This window comes from Lissotriton helveticus, chromosome 3_1 (genome assembly GCF_964261635.1).
Source record: "Lissotriton helveticus chromosome 3_1, aLisHel1.1, whole genome shotgun sequence".
Lineage (NCBI taxonomy): Eukaryota > Metazoa > Chordata > Amphibia > Caudata > Salamandridae > Lissotriton > Lissotriton helveticus.
The window spans coordinates 1,316,795,130-1,316,810,103 of record NC_136061.1 but is presented as its reverse complement, the minus strand read 5'-3'; the positions used below and the strand labels follow the sequence as shown (position 1 = coordinate 1,316,810,103).

The 14,974-nt window shown below is 41.0% G+C and overlaps 1 protein-coding gene across 2 annotated transcripts in view; it reads left to right on the top strand.

Moving 5' to 3' along the window:
• The window catches only part of TMEM45B (transmembrane protein 45B), a 266,178-nt gene that overhangs the window by 223,981 nt on the left and 27,223 nt on the right, over window positions 1–14,974 (top strand). For both annotated transcript variants that reach the window (XM_078681977.1, XM_078681978.1), the window contains one exon: window positions 13,658–13,856. In XM_078681977.1, coding sequence (XP_078538103.1) covers window positions 13,673–13,856 — 184 coding nt within the window. In that variant the 5' untranslated portion in view covers window positions 13,658–13,672. The remainder of the gene's footprint in view (window positions 1–13,657; window positions 13,857–14,974) is intronic.

The window sequence follows — 14,974 nt, the reverse complement described above, 5'->3', positions numbered from 1 at the left end:
ACATTGATTTTATTGAGCATACTTGTGGGCTTGCAGAGTTCTGATTTCTTTGACCCAAACCATCTCCCTGACCAGGATTTGCACTTCTCTGCCCCGCTCTCCTCAGTGTAGCCCTCGGGGGTTTGACTGTGCCATTTTGTTTATTTTTCTTTCTAGGAATTTGAGTAAGCAGCAGTTATTTTTGCCCACCTATGAAATACTTCAATTGCCCGAAACTGATCTAGACATTGCTAGGGCAAATCCCTAGTTAAAATAAAGCAGAATAGGGCATTGCATGGTGTATTTGGGTTTTACCATGTGAAGTCTCTGACAGATATCATAGAACGGTGTTTTATATTGTTAGTTTCATGGCCATTCAGGTAGAAGCTTTACACTGTTTAACATTTAGACACTAACTTACATGGGTCTCTCTTTGAACAGGGACCAGAGAGGTCTGATTATCATTAAGTATTATCAGGGCCACACAAATGATGTGATTTTATGTACTTCTTTGCAGCCACAGCGTTTTCCGCATAATTCTACATTTGCTGCATTTGCCACATAATCAATCATCTGTGGCATAATATGCAGAATTTAACCACATTTATTTCTAGCTCAAGCGGATCAAAAGTTACTGAAACAGTGATCTGTGTTACGGCGCTTTGGATGGTCCTTGCAGATGTTGACTTGTCCCCTTTCTGTTGCTTATTGCAGTATTTGGGTGTTAAACTGGTACTAATGAGGTGAAATCTTTGTCCAAACGGTGTTAACCTGCGTAAAAATGTCAAAATAAGGAAGTAATACTATTAGAAGATCTAGTGCAGTACACCATATACTTTGCCTTTTCTTGAGGCATAATTTAGTCAATCCTGCACGCATTTTTCAATCCTTCTCCGCTGCGTAATGATAGTGGTCCTTTTTGTGTGCAGAATTTAGAAGCGCATCAATTTAAATGCTGTTTCGGTCTGCCTAGACGCTGCTTTGGTTGTGTACCAGGGATCATGCAATCACTAAAAGAGCATTCTAAAGCAGTATCCAGTGTGGATTGGGCTCCTCTCATAAGGTGATATTTTCTACAAGCATTTTATTGGGAAGCTGTGTGTGCTATTCCACTTAAGTGTTTCCTTTGCAGCCACAATCTGAGGCGAGAAGTCTTGAAAATGCGAATTGGCATAAACCCAGGTTATGCGAATAACGGGGTTCGAAACCTAATGATAGGATGTAATGGGAAATGCACCTGCACTTTAGGAACCACCTGCGATATTTTACACATTTTATTAGATTGTACGAGATTTTTAGACTTTCGAAAGGAGTTTTTATGTCCGATTTAAAAAAAATATAAGATTACGCACAGAATGCAAGCTGCTACTCTGTTGGTGGAAATGGAGAATTTAGATATAGCCTGTGCGTTGGGGAAATATATGAATAAAGTTAAGTTGTTCCTCAAATGCGCAGAAGAACATGTATAGTGCAGCCCTTATCTTTGAATAAAGGTAGAGACACCAAGGTATAACAGTAGTAAAAATTGCATTCTGAAGAAGTCATGTATAGGCAAAAAAATAAATGAAATATATATATATAATATATTTTTTTTATTTCTTTTTAGCGATTTTAATAAATAAATGTTATAATACTCCATTTTAAAAGGAACAAGAGAAGTTAAACTACATGTATCTCGAGGTGTAATTGTGGTTTTAAAATTATCATGTTATGCTGCTGCTCTTTCTCTTGCTGAATATTGTCATGTTTTGTGGCTGTTCTTTCTCTTATCACGAAATGTGGGAAGTGTACTTTTAAGATTTTAACAAATCAATAAAGTTTTGTTTGACTGACTGACTGTATGCTGCAATAGAGTTGGATTAATTGAATATACATATTCCTATGACTTCCCTAAAAGAAAATGTCAATGTTTACTATTGGAAATTGCTGACCGTGTCTCAATGAAAACTGGCTTTCATGCCACGTGGGCCTACGCGGAATGGCGGTTATATTGAAACGTCATGGCGTGGCAGGGTTACCGAGTTATTCAGATTTCTTGTTCTCTAAAAAGAGTATGGCAGATGCCTTCAAATTCTGTGAAAAGCGCAGTTTTGCCCTGAAGCCTGGGGTATCCCACCAGCCTTCTGGGCCAGATTGAGTCGCCAGCGATTAAGATTGGGGGATCTCTTTGAACCTGTGAATCCTTTGTACTACAGTAAATATGTGCTGAACATTCTAGTCCCATTGATAACTGAGGTCATTGGTCATACCTTGGATAAAACTCCTGTTCGGCAACCTTTTTTGGTGCACAATGGAGGGTGCATGCATTCATTCATTCATTCATGTGTTCTGAGGAAGGCCTATGACTTAGATATTCTAACAGGGTGGAAGGTCGACGTCTTTCATTTATGGAAAGATTTAGGCTGCATAATTTCGCGCTACACCCCGTCGCAATCTTTACAAATATTTATGGTCACAATTGTCTGATGAAAAGCATTGTTAAAGGATGTATCCAGATATTATATTGCATATATTTTGAGCTCTGTTTATTCTCACTCGTTTCGCTCCTCACGAGCGCAGTGCCATTCACTTTTACCTGTGTGCACCTGAGATATTTGTATATCAGTATATGCTTTATTTTCAATGAAAAACCCCTGTTCTTAAAATGAGATAAGGATGAGTGGGATTTTTAGTGATTAATCACCAAGTGAGGGCAGTTTTTCGGCCTCCAGTCAAATACATATGAAGTTCGTAGTACCTGAGCCAACAGATCCACTGTTTCTACTACCGTTTCAATACCCAGGTTCTGAGGACTAGGGTTATCCCGTCATACTTCACTGAGATTTTCAGGGAGAAATTTACAAACCGTGACACAAAATATACCCCTTACCTGTACATAGTGTAATTTTGCATCCCATGTTGAGCTCCCTTTACTGAATCATCTGGAATGCCTTGGCATACTTACTCACCCACCTAAACAAGTCGTAATGCTTGTACGAAAATTTGAGGCATTGACCACCTGAAGTATGTCCAGTATCGTTTTATCATTCTAAAAATGTATGTATGTTATGCTTCATCTATTATAGGAGTGGATGCTTTTGTGCTTTTTTTTTTTTTAATTTAAATTGGGGAGAGGCAGCCTGACTGAAAATCACTGCTCTCCAGCTCCTAGATGGGAGTGAAACTTAACTTTACATTAGTGCTTAAGAATGGAAGTCCTCAATGATAAGAGACTTAGGCCCACATGCATCAAGCATTTTTGGAGTCGCAAACGGTGCGATTCCTTAAAATCGGCCGTTTGCGATTCCAAAAGTGCTTGTTGGGATGCATGAAGCAATTTTAGAATTCGTAACATTTTTGCGAGTTCTAAAATTGCGATTGCTTTTAAGAAGTCGCAGATGTGCGATTTCTTAAAAGCAATGCATCATTACTTTTAAAAGTGCAAAATCGCAATTAGGGTGTCAAATTTACCGAGTGTTTGAACCACTCGGTAAATTTGGAAAAAGTGTTTAAAATGCAGAAAATGTTTTTTTTTTTTTTTCAACATTCATGTTTCACACACACATGTCCTTAGGACATGTGTGTGTGAAACATGATGCGAAAAATACATTTCAGGGGTGCATGGGGGGGTCCTTTGGACCCCCCCCTGCACCCATGAAATTTTCAAAGTGCCACTCGCAATTTGCTAATGCCTTCCCATTTACTCCTATGGGCCTTTTGGCCCATAGGGATCAATGGGAATTGCGAAAATTAACTTAAGAATTCGGTATTTATTTGGGATTCGGTAAAAATTGCGATTTTTACCGAATCACAAATGAATACCGAAAATAATGATGCATACCATTTTGCACTTCTTAATTTGCGAATCCTTATTTTTCGCAAATTAGAAGTGCAAAATGTCTCAATGATGCATGTGGGCCTTTATGTAGGAGGCACATGGATTTAAACAAACCTCCTAACAATAGAGTTTAAGAACCTATTCAGAGTTCTGAAAGCAGCATGCAATCAAAGCTTGAAATTCCGGAAAAGCACTGTAGCTCACCATGCAGACAACAGGAATGTGACTGCACCAACCGTAACAGGCCGGGGAGGTACAAAAGAAAAGAACACACAGAAAGAACGCTTCTTGTTATGGGAATGTTGCTCTGCAAAAAAATGGATGTGACTTTTTGGTCACAGGAGTACCATGATTATTTAGGATGATCCAAAAATATACTTGTTTTTTAATAGCATGTTTGAACCTCTACTGAGTGAATGTGTTTTGCACCTTGCATAAGGTTTTAGGATGCTTTGCACTGGCGCTGTTAAAGTTAGACCCCCTAATATGAACTTTAGGGTGGTATGAAAAGTTTTTAAAGGTATAAACTCAAGTGGAATTTAATTCTTTATATTTTTATTCAGGTGGAATGTAATTGTTTTTATATTTTAATTTGTATTTTTTATGCATACTTTGGTTCATGGTTAACCTAATAAATTATTATTATTATTATAATAATTATTATATTTAATTAGCTTATTAGTACTTGTTTTTTAAGAAGCATACAAATGTTTGTAGCTCCCTTTGGAGCCACCTCTACGTGCATCCCATCATTTCCTCCCCTCACTCGCCAGGGACCAGTCCCGAACACAGCACTCTGTGGTTCCTCCATGGAATCCTCTATAAGCAACATACCGAGAAGTGATTTTGTCATCCCAGGATAATCCAGCAAGTTCTTTTATGGTCTTTTACTGGTCCACCAGTGCAATCTGTTGTGAAGCAGGCATCCTTGCAACAAAAACTTTCTGCTCTGCATTGTACAAATCAATGTAAGAAAATCTGTAGAATTGAACATAAGGAAATTAATCCAACATGTCACTGAAAGAGAGCGCCTGCCATACACCCGGCCTCCATCAAAACAAGGTCTACATTTATCCACCCCTTCACTGTCCACAATTCACTTGTATTGTCAACTACAACAGGGATAGCTCCTCCACTATGGCGGAGGAGCGTTTCCCCACTGCTGCTACCCATGCAGAGACAACAGTGAAAAATAAAAGGATAAGTAAAAACATTTTATTATAATTTTATTTCACACTGAGTCAGCCAAGTTGTAGGGAGGGGCAGGGCTGAGCCCTCCTGGGCTTCAGGGATGAGGAGTGATGGGCACTGCTCAGTGCGCATGTCTGTTTGGCCAGCCTTTTTGGGACAGCCAAACCGACATGCGCACTTAATATTTCTCGAATGAGCTGTTACATAGCCGGGTGGGGAATGCACAGGCTCCCACGCCCTGTCGAGCGGCAAACCAGGCCGCTGTGACCAATCCTAGAGCTTCACTCATGCTAGGTAACAGTAATCCCACCATGACCGCAACATTAGGATTGGCATCTAGGAGACTGCACAGTGTGCCTCAGTCGAGGATCAGGAGATTAGCAATGTGACAGATGCAGCGACAAATCAGGTAATTGATATTTTATGTTTTTCTTTGTGTTTTTTATTTTTGTATTCCCTCAGCGCTGCTGCCCTACCACTTCCCCTTGGGAGATTCTGCCACTGACTACAATACATATATTTAGAAGTGCACTTGCCATGCTTTCTTAGTATAAGGTTTGAATGAAGACAACAAAGACAAACTCGTTGGAAGCTCATAGGAATGCTAATCAGATGTTCGAATGGCCACAAAAAGGTTTTGTCTTCACTCGTACATTTTGTGAGACAATCGCCATAAAACTCATCTGTGAATGCATCATAAATTTAATTTTGGATCCTGTGTGAGGCATCGATAAGGATTCCTTTTTTCAATTAGTGTGTGTGTGTGTGTATGTATATATTCACTGAAAAAACCAAAGGTGGAAGTGACTAAAACATGATTATATGACTGGCATTTTCACAAACGCTGAAATTCACCAGTTATAGTTTACTAAGCTAGCTATAACTTGCGTCTCTGCCATGCACTTACGTATCACATCATTCATAACATGTTGAATGACATCATTGGAGGTCGGACTGCCCCAAGCAGCTCCAGGAAGAGGCAACTCGTAATACAGATGGCGGAGAAACGCCCTGTACCGCGCTTTGGCAGCTGCCTTTCCCCAATCGAGAACCCAGTGGCCGGCGGACTGCTGGTAGTTTCGTTGGTTCAGCCGCAGTCTTCACAAAGCCTGCCTGCTCAAATAGTAATACGACGGTTGGATCACCAAGCTTGCAGCAGTCAGACCATGGGTACCTTGTCCACGGACCGCCAAACTTTTACTAAGGCCCTGAGTCAAAATACATAATCACTCTATGGCAGGTACTTTACAATGAATTTCATTAACATCCACATCAGCAGTCCCAAATTCATCTTCTAACAATGACGTTCTCCAGTTCATAAATTTGTTAGAATTTGTAATGGCAAAGCCTAACAGCATATTGTCACCTGTTCATATTCCTCAAATTCTCATCTAGGTCCTATAATCCATATTTTCTATCAATAATATTCAACATTGTTAGAACAACTTGGTGTGTTCCTAGACACGTGGTTATGTCTCAAAAACAGCACACCACAAGTGCATGTTGTAGCACTAAACACCCCGATCAAAACATTATATTTGCACAAATATTGATTCTAATCACATCACCTAAGTGGATAAAAATGTTTCACTTATCCACGACGAATATTGGAATATCAAGGCTTCTCCCTTCGATCCCATGACCAATTTTGGGACCTAGCCCTCAAATTACATATTGTAAGGTAACTACATTGAGAAATCTACTTGTAAAAAAAGTCACCTAGAAGAGTTAAAAAAGACTAAAGAAGGAGATGCAATACGCGGTTTCTCAAATACTTAATTCGATGTACTGTACAGGATAAAAAAATTCAAGATCAAACGCCATTTTCGTGTTAAATCTGACTCTGTGGTTTATGTAATCAAGTGCCCATGTTCCAAACAGTGATTGGGCAGTATGGCGTTTTCCAATAGGAAAAACATTCTGGAACACTTAAGAGCCATCACAAAGTGAGATAATAAGTACCCTGTTGCAAGACACTTCCAAGAATACCACAAATCAGACTGTATTAAGGCTGTGTATTATCATAATGATGAGGTACAGAAGAATATTAGAGAAGTTAATAGGAATGCCTTTAATGCATGCTAGAATCAAGATCCATAACAGACCAGGAAACATGCGATCCAGGAGGTTCAAACTTGGGGGGGATGGTCTTTGTCCATTTACCCATGTAATTTAGCTGCCATTCTTCTGTTTGGGTAATAACATGAGATGATTTTAACTTTGTGTATACTCCTTCCGTTTGACGAATTCAGTAGTGTTGTGCCTCCTTTATTTTCTATTCTTACAACCTTTAGGGGTCGATTACGATACGGTCGGAGCCTTTGCGGCCACAGAGTAATGGGCTGTTCAGTTTCCTTTCCGACCACCTCATTACAATCGAGGTTGTCGGAAAGAAAACCGACCAGTCATTCTGGCTGGCTTCCCTTTAATATTTTGGGTGTTTTTTCAGTACATTTCTAAGGCTTCTTTAAAAATAAAATGTAAAGTAAGATATTATTACAATTCTTGACTCTAACGTCACTTTAACCTTTGTGTTTTTCAGTGAAAATGGTTATATATAAGTTTTGTTTCAACATATTAAATTGGTATTTATATACCACTTTGAGTACCCATTGTAAAGCACTTTCAGAATAGTTGATTAGGTCGTTACTCTGCATGTTTTTATTTGCATAGTTCTTGATAGTTCTAAGACGGAGCACTCATTTAATCAGTATCCAGGGAATCCTTTAGGTGTATAGTTAAAAGGTTGCTGGTTGTAGTTTGGCCTTAAATGGGACTAACTAGATATAGTGCAGGAAGTTTGAAGCAGGACAGAAGTTGTGTGTCGGGTTTTAGAGCACATAAGCATGGGTCCTGCAGAAAATGCAAGAATAGAAGTCTGTCAGTACTCCCCATCCCAGTATAGATATTGTTATAAATAAGTAGAAGTTGTTTATGGCTGATGTATGTTCTGCTTGTTGGAACACAATTCTGGGTCGCCCATAGTTGTGAGGAAGAAGCAAGAGCTTCATTTTGGGTCAATCCCACTGCCTGATGAGGCTTAACCCAATATTAAATCGAGAATCGTCAGGAGGCATTTTGGTGTATGTCTCAAGAGGAAGTGGCAAATTCTACTGGGAGCACTTATATAATCCCTGTAGTGCATCATCTGGAGTCGATGCCAATGTGTTAAGACACTACATAAAAGGTGCTGATGTTTAATATTTCATATAGCTAATGTTGAACTCAAACGAAGTTGGGTAATTGATAGTCAAGTCAAGTCAAAATATATGTTTATTGTGACCATAGTCTTTAAACAGTACAGTGAGCATAACGCGGAATGGAGTATGCATCATAAATTCATACACTTATTATTATTATTTTTTTTTTTTTTTTTAAACTTGTCCGTTAAAAAATATCATACATACCATTATCAAAAATACAAAAATCTGTAAAAATTACAATTATCTTAAAACTTATTTTATATATAAAAACCTATTCACAATCTTATCACTCCGGACAATTTCATTCCGCTAAAAACCATACAGTACTACATGTTATTCTTTGGCTCTCAGCGCACTCAGGGCCACCTTTATAAATTTCCCGAGAGCAATTACAATATCGATGTAGAGGATTTCTGTTAAGAGGCTGGCCGCCTGTGACCTTGTTTTTACATCATATTTTATGAAGACTGGACGCAGCCAAAGTTTCCTATGTTCTAGGAGTGTCAAACAATCTAACAAGATATGCAGCAGGTCACCCTTAGTTCCCAAATTACACCTGCAGCAACCTTCCTGATCTAACATTTTTATTTTAAGGTTTCTGTTTATTAGCCATGGATTGATCCCAATTCGAAGCCTCAAGATCTCTTGCCTGTAACCACGATTGGGTAATCTATCAAGGTATGGGAACCAGTTATCAAGGGACCACGCATTTAACGTATGCGCCACTGATTTTTTTCTTTGTTAAATAACCTATATCAAGCAATTTCGAGACCTCTTTCCCCCTTTGCTTCAGATCACCTTTGGTACTAGGGATTTGATATGATCTCAGGTCCAAGTCGATCTCAAGTGATTTACAGATTCCCTTCAATTTTTCCCTACTGGTCTTTGCCCATTTTAGCTCGCTTTTCTGAATTTCTTTGCGACACCAGTATGCTACTTTTTTACTTTCAGGATCTTCTAATCTCTTCCAGAATCTGATCACAGCCATCTGGGTTAATATCACCCAGGACTTTGTACCTATTTCTGTTCTGATGGCTTGTATCATAGCAGATTGGGGAAGTGATAAGAGCCTTTTTATGCAATTCCCCTCTATCATGTCCCAAGATCCCTTACCGCTCAAATAAAGGATCTCTGCGCCATATAAGACTTGGGAGGGGGGGGGGGGAATCATTGCGTCAAAGGCTCTATGCATTGGTCGGTGTGACATCTCACCATAATCCCCATTGAACCTTTTTAGGCCACATATGGAGGAGAGTGCCTTTGCTTTTTGCGTTTCCAAATGGGTATTCCAGTTTAAAGTCCTATCGAACCATATACCCAAATATCGGTACTCATTTACTGTCTCTAATTTGAGGTCACCTATGTACCAACTGAATCTGCTTGACTTTTTCCCGAAGCATAGGGTTTTAGTTTTATCCAGGTTGATAGTTAAAAATTTACTGGCACAGTAAGTATTGAAGGCATTAAGCTTCCTTTGGAGGCCTCTTTCAGTCTGATCTACTATCACCAGATCATCCGCGTACAATAGGCAGGGTATCTTGTTTCCATCCATTTTGGGGCTGGCACTACCCTCCACCTCAAGATATGCCGGGAGATCTGACAGAAAGATCGAGAAAAGCTGGGGGGCCAGCACACAGCCCTGTCTTAGCCCATTAGCAATGGGTATTTTAGGAGTTAGGGAGCCCCCCGTATCTTTAATTACTTGCCCCCAGTTTTCCCTGTGTAGTTCTGTTATTATAGTCAGGAGGTCTTTTGGGATATTTAACCTCTTTAGTGTCTCCCATAGGCAGGCCCGATCCACAGAATCAAAGGCTGCTTTGAAGTCGACGAAACAGCAGCATAACTTGCCGTTTTTGTTCCATCGACTTCCTCGCCATCGCCCATAAAGCAAACCCGTGGTCTATTGTCGAGTGGCCCGCTCTAAATCCACCCTGTTCTATGGGAATTATTTGGCACTCATCAACCCATGTATTCAGTTGTTTCAATACAATTTTAGAGAACACTTTCTCTCCTATATCTAGGAGATTAATCAGCCGATAATTTTTTGGCGCGTCTTTGCTCCCTTTCTTGTGGATCGGCCTGATTATGGCCCCCTTCCAGGTTGGAGGCATTACTCCTTCTTTTAGGACTACCTGGAACATCTTGGCAAGGAATCTTGCCCACCATTTAACCTCGGTCTTCAAAATTATTGCAGGCAAATTGTCTGGGCCTTCTGCCCGAGTTAGCTTAAGTTCTTTTATTGTGAGATCAACTTGTTCTTCATTAAATTTAACTAGGAGGTCTTCTGAGATATCTTGCCATGTTTTGGTCTCCATCTCCTCTCTGGGAGTCCTTGCCCCGTACAATTCCCTTATATACGTGTCCCATGCTGCCTCACTCACCGCACAATTTAATTCACCCTCTGTTGTTCCAGCTGCAGCCTTTACTAGTTGCCAGAATTGCCTTAGATTTTTATTCTCTATGGCTTCTAATAGTTCTAACCAGCATTTTTCTTTATGTAACCTTTTTGCAGCGAGTACCATTTGCTTGCATTCTTTTTTCTGCTTAACTAGGTGATCCTGTCTCTCTTGTGTAAAGTTCTTTTTTTGTTTCCTTTGTGCTGCCCTTATCTCCCTTTTCTTATTTTGGCACACCACAGAGAACCCTTTACCACGGTTTGTTTGTTTTACCCTTATGGGCTTATCCCCTTTTAATTTTATCTTTAGGCATTGAACAACTTCTTCTAATTTTACAATAAACCATTCCAGTTTTTTGTTCTCATAATTTTCAGGAGCCATTTTTGTTTGCGTAGCCTTCAGTTTTTCCATATATTCCTCAGTTAAACGTGTCGTCACTCGTTTGGGGTACTCAACCTCCTGGTTAATCACTGTTTCTCGCTGTAATTTCCTACCCCCGATATTACTATGTGTAGGAGTTTGTGATCGCTCACCTCTTTTTGAACTAACTTAAAGTTCCTAATCTGGTGAAAATTCCAGGCCTGTAGAAATATATAGTCAATTGGGCACTTCTGTTGCCCTTGGATAAACGTTTTTCCTGCCGGTATGTCTGACTCTGTTCTTCCGTTTACGCAGTGAAAACCCCTGCCTCCTAAAGTATTTATTAAATCAAGGTCTTGTTTCGAAGTTTCCCCAGCTGGGAACCTTGCCGGATTTATTCCGTATACCTCTAACTGTTCCCTATTCCAAATATCAGCCTTTTTTGGGTTTAATTTGTGATTGAAGTCCCCCAATATCATTATTATGTCAGCGGGATAATTTTCTAGAGTACTGTCTACATCCTCTTTAAAAAAAACTCATTTCCCTTCCATACTCCTCCCCATTTTCCCACTGCATGTATACATTCAATAAAATCAACATTTTATAATTTAGATCCACCGTCATGAGTTCAATCCTACTTGATTGGACCCATTTACATTTTGTATTCAACAGTTCTATTTCCCTCATTACTTTTGTTGATACCAATGTCAACAGACCCCCAGAGGGCCTCCCACGATTTTTCTTTATGGCAGGTTGATGTATCGTCGCGTAACCAGGTCTCTTGCAGGCAGGCAATGTCTACTTTATTTATGGTTTCCTTTATATATTCCCATTTTTGTTCATTGCCTAGCCCATTTACGTTCCAGGATAAGAGACCTAGTTCTTGCGAACCCCCTCCATCCTATTCGACGTCACTCAAACCACCTTCATCATCTGTATCCACTGTATTTCTTTCAATGCTAATTGATAGAGTTGACTGTGTGATTGATTGATGGAGTAATATTAAATGAATTGCAATCTTGCCTTTATTGCCGCTTTCTCTGTCATTTTTACCGGTAATCTAAATGTCTGTTTTTATCTTTTCCTGATTTTCACTATGGTCTGTTAAACCACACTGCCCCCCTTAACTTCCTATTAACTCTTATTCCCTTCCAAACTTTTTTTGTTCACTAGTTGTTAGACCTAGGTTATCTTGGCGTGTTTACCCCTGACGTTTCGCCTCTGCCTCCTTTGCAAATTAAATGCTTTAGGTACTTTGCCAATGCTGATCAGTGTCAAAGTACAAGAGTTCCCTGTCTAAAATGTAATGCTGATTGGTTGGCCATGATTAGTATGTTTGCCTTACTAGTAAAAGTCCCTAGTGATTGTACACTGTGTGTGCAAGGGCTAGTAATGCAAGGGCGCGCAGAGAAGGGAACTCAGGTCTTCAGTGTAGGGCCTGCGGGCAGAGTGTTAAGTTGCCATGTTGTCCTGACAAGTGCAACCACTTGTCAGGCCTGACTTTTCCTTTTACATACACATTGGGCACCACTGTGGTAGACCCCAGGTAACCACTGGGCAGGCGGCAGTGTAGGTAAAAGGCAGAACATATACTGAGGTGTGTGCTATGTTTTGACAGTGAAAAACTCTCCATTTCGTTTTTCACTGCTGAAAGACCATCCTGCCCATAGGACAGAAGGGAGAGGCTGGGTGTTGTGTGTGTTAGCCTAGTTTCCTGTCAGTTTATAATGGAGAGGTGAGGTTTAGTATGTATGAAGTCGCAGTGTTGTCTTTCTGTGAAGGTGGTTTTGTCACTGTGTGTTCATAAACCACACTTTTAGAAAGTGGCTGAGTTTTGTGTTCTGAGCATTTCTGTGCGTCTCTGAAATGTGGATTGTCTGTCTGGAACTGAAAGGTGAGAGGGGCTGGGAGAGGTCTTGACCCAGGGAGTGGTTGAGATGGCACCAGGCTGCCCTACATCTGGAATACAAAAGGGGATGATGGACGGAGCGTTTGAGCAAATCAAACACCCCCAGTCAACTGATCTGGGTTTAATCCATCACCATTCTTTAGCCCACTCAGCCACCCCATTTCAGACATGGCTATATGCAAATCAGTCTGACTCTGTGCCTCATGGGAACAGTCCATGTCTGAACTGGGGTGGCAGAGTGGGCTAAAGAACGATGATGGATTAAACCCAGATCTTTTGACTGGGTGTGAGTGTTTGATTCAGATGCTCCGTCCATCACCACCCCCTTTGTACCGCTACATCTGGAAAGTAGGGGGGAGAATAAGCCTGGGAGGTGAAAAGGCCTGAGCTGGTGCTATAAACCAATTGACCCATCTCCTGCTGAGTGATTAAGGATCCAGACCCCCAGTATCAAAGGGAGAGAGGTGACCCTGGGAGGGAGACACCCAGAACTGATTTAGGGAGGGGTCAGGGACCCCTGAGCAGATACGAACTTTAAAGACATTAAGGGGTATAATTAGGAGAGTTGAAACCCCTGAAAGTGGGAATAAAACAGATATGGATTGAGACTGTAAAGGCTTGGACCCATTCTGTGGTCAAGAGGAACCTCTGCTAAAGAAGGAGCAACTGAAGAGACAGCTGTGAATAGATCAATCCTTTCTTCATTTCAACGATTTTTAGCTACTCTGCTGGGCCTTTGCTCAGGGTGGGGTTGACAAGGCATCTGAGTTTCTACTTTATTTCTTTCATTTTATTGTTGCAGAGACACCGGCCCACAATGGCAAACTTCAAAGGACATGCCCTTCCGGGCAGTTTCTTCCTGGTCTTCGGACTCTGGTGGTCCGTAAAGTACCCGCTCCGGTACCTGAACCAGAAGATGAAGAGTGGGTGCCGCTCGAGCCAGTGCTACCAGCGCCTTGAGCTAGCGGAAGGCGTCGCAAAAGCAGTGATGGCACTTGTGGGTATGTATAAAAACTGAACGTATATGCTCCAGTTCTCCTTTTTAGGGGCATCATTCCTCCTATTTGGTTCGCAGTGTGCCTCCTCTGTGAAGTACTCTTCCCATTGGATGGCGGGGTTCCGCATTGCTGGCACATTTCAAAGGTGCGATCTGTGTTGCTTCCTGGTAAGTAGTTTTAACTAACCATCTCTTGTTGCCAGTGCTTAATTTGTAAACCAATACCTGTGGCGCTCTTGTTAGGAAGTCACTGCAGCTTGCACCACACATTGACCCGCCAGCTGGCAATGACTATACAAACACAGTTACTAACCATCACATACAGCTGTTGTTGGGCTAATACCTAAATGAGCCAGACGGTGCCACCATGTGACAGACCTTTATAAGCCCCGGTGCTGGCAATTAGGTGCCAGTGCTGAGCACCAGAAAGCACCGGCTCAAATCAAGCACTGCTCATTGCCTAATACTCTCTTGTTTGGTTAGCAAAGCTCGCACTTTGATAAAAATGATCCTGGTTGCATGGACGTCATTTGGAGGTCACCAGAGGTCGCAGCTGTGACACCTGCCTTGCCCCTTGCGACCCCTGGGACTGCCTTTGCCTCCGAGGTGGCAAAACTGGTGCCTGGAACACATGGGCAGCTCGTCCTAATGGTCATCCGTTCGGGCTCAACTTGCCTGGTTTTCTGTCAGTTTTATATTACACAAATAGTGAATAATATTATTCCCTATTAGTGGAATAAAAAAGGAGTCCAGTTATCTGGAATATGACACTATATGGCAGCTAAGGTAAATAAGAATGCTTTAAAATCTATTTTGTATGTGCACTTGCTGGTGAGAGTGTAATTATGTGAGAGAGAGGGTGAATGTGTGTGTGTGTGTGTATGTGCGTGCAAGCATGTGTATGTGAGTCAAATTAAAGGTCAGATGACATATGATGTAATTTCTGATACCCTAGGCATTTTGGTGAATCCGCTGGCATTTTGGTGACTTAACGCCCGTGACTGTCAGTTTTTTTTTTATTGGCTAGTTCTGCTGTCTGGTTGGCTAGCTGCTCTCATCACTTGGCTAGCCGTCTCAGCTTGGCTACCTAATTTAGCAATTTACTAGCAGTACTTGGCTTGA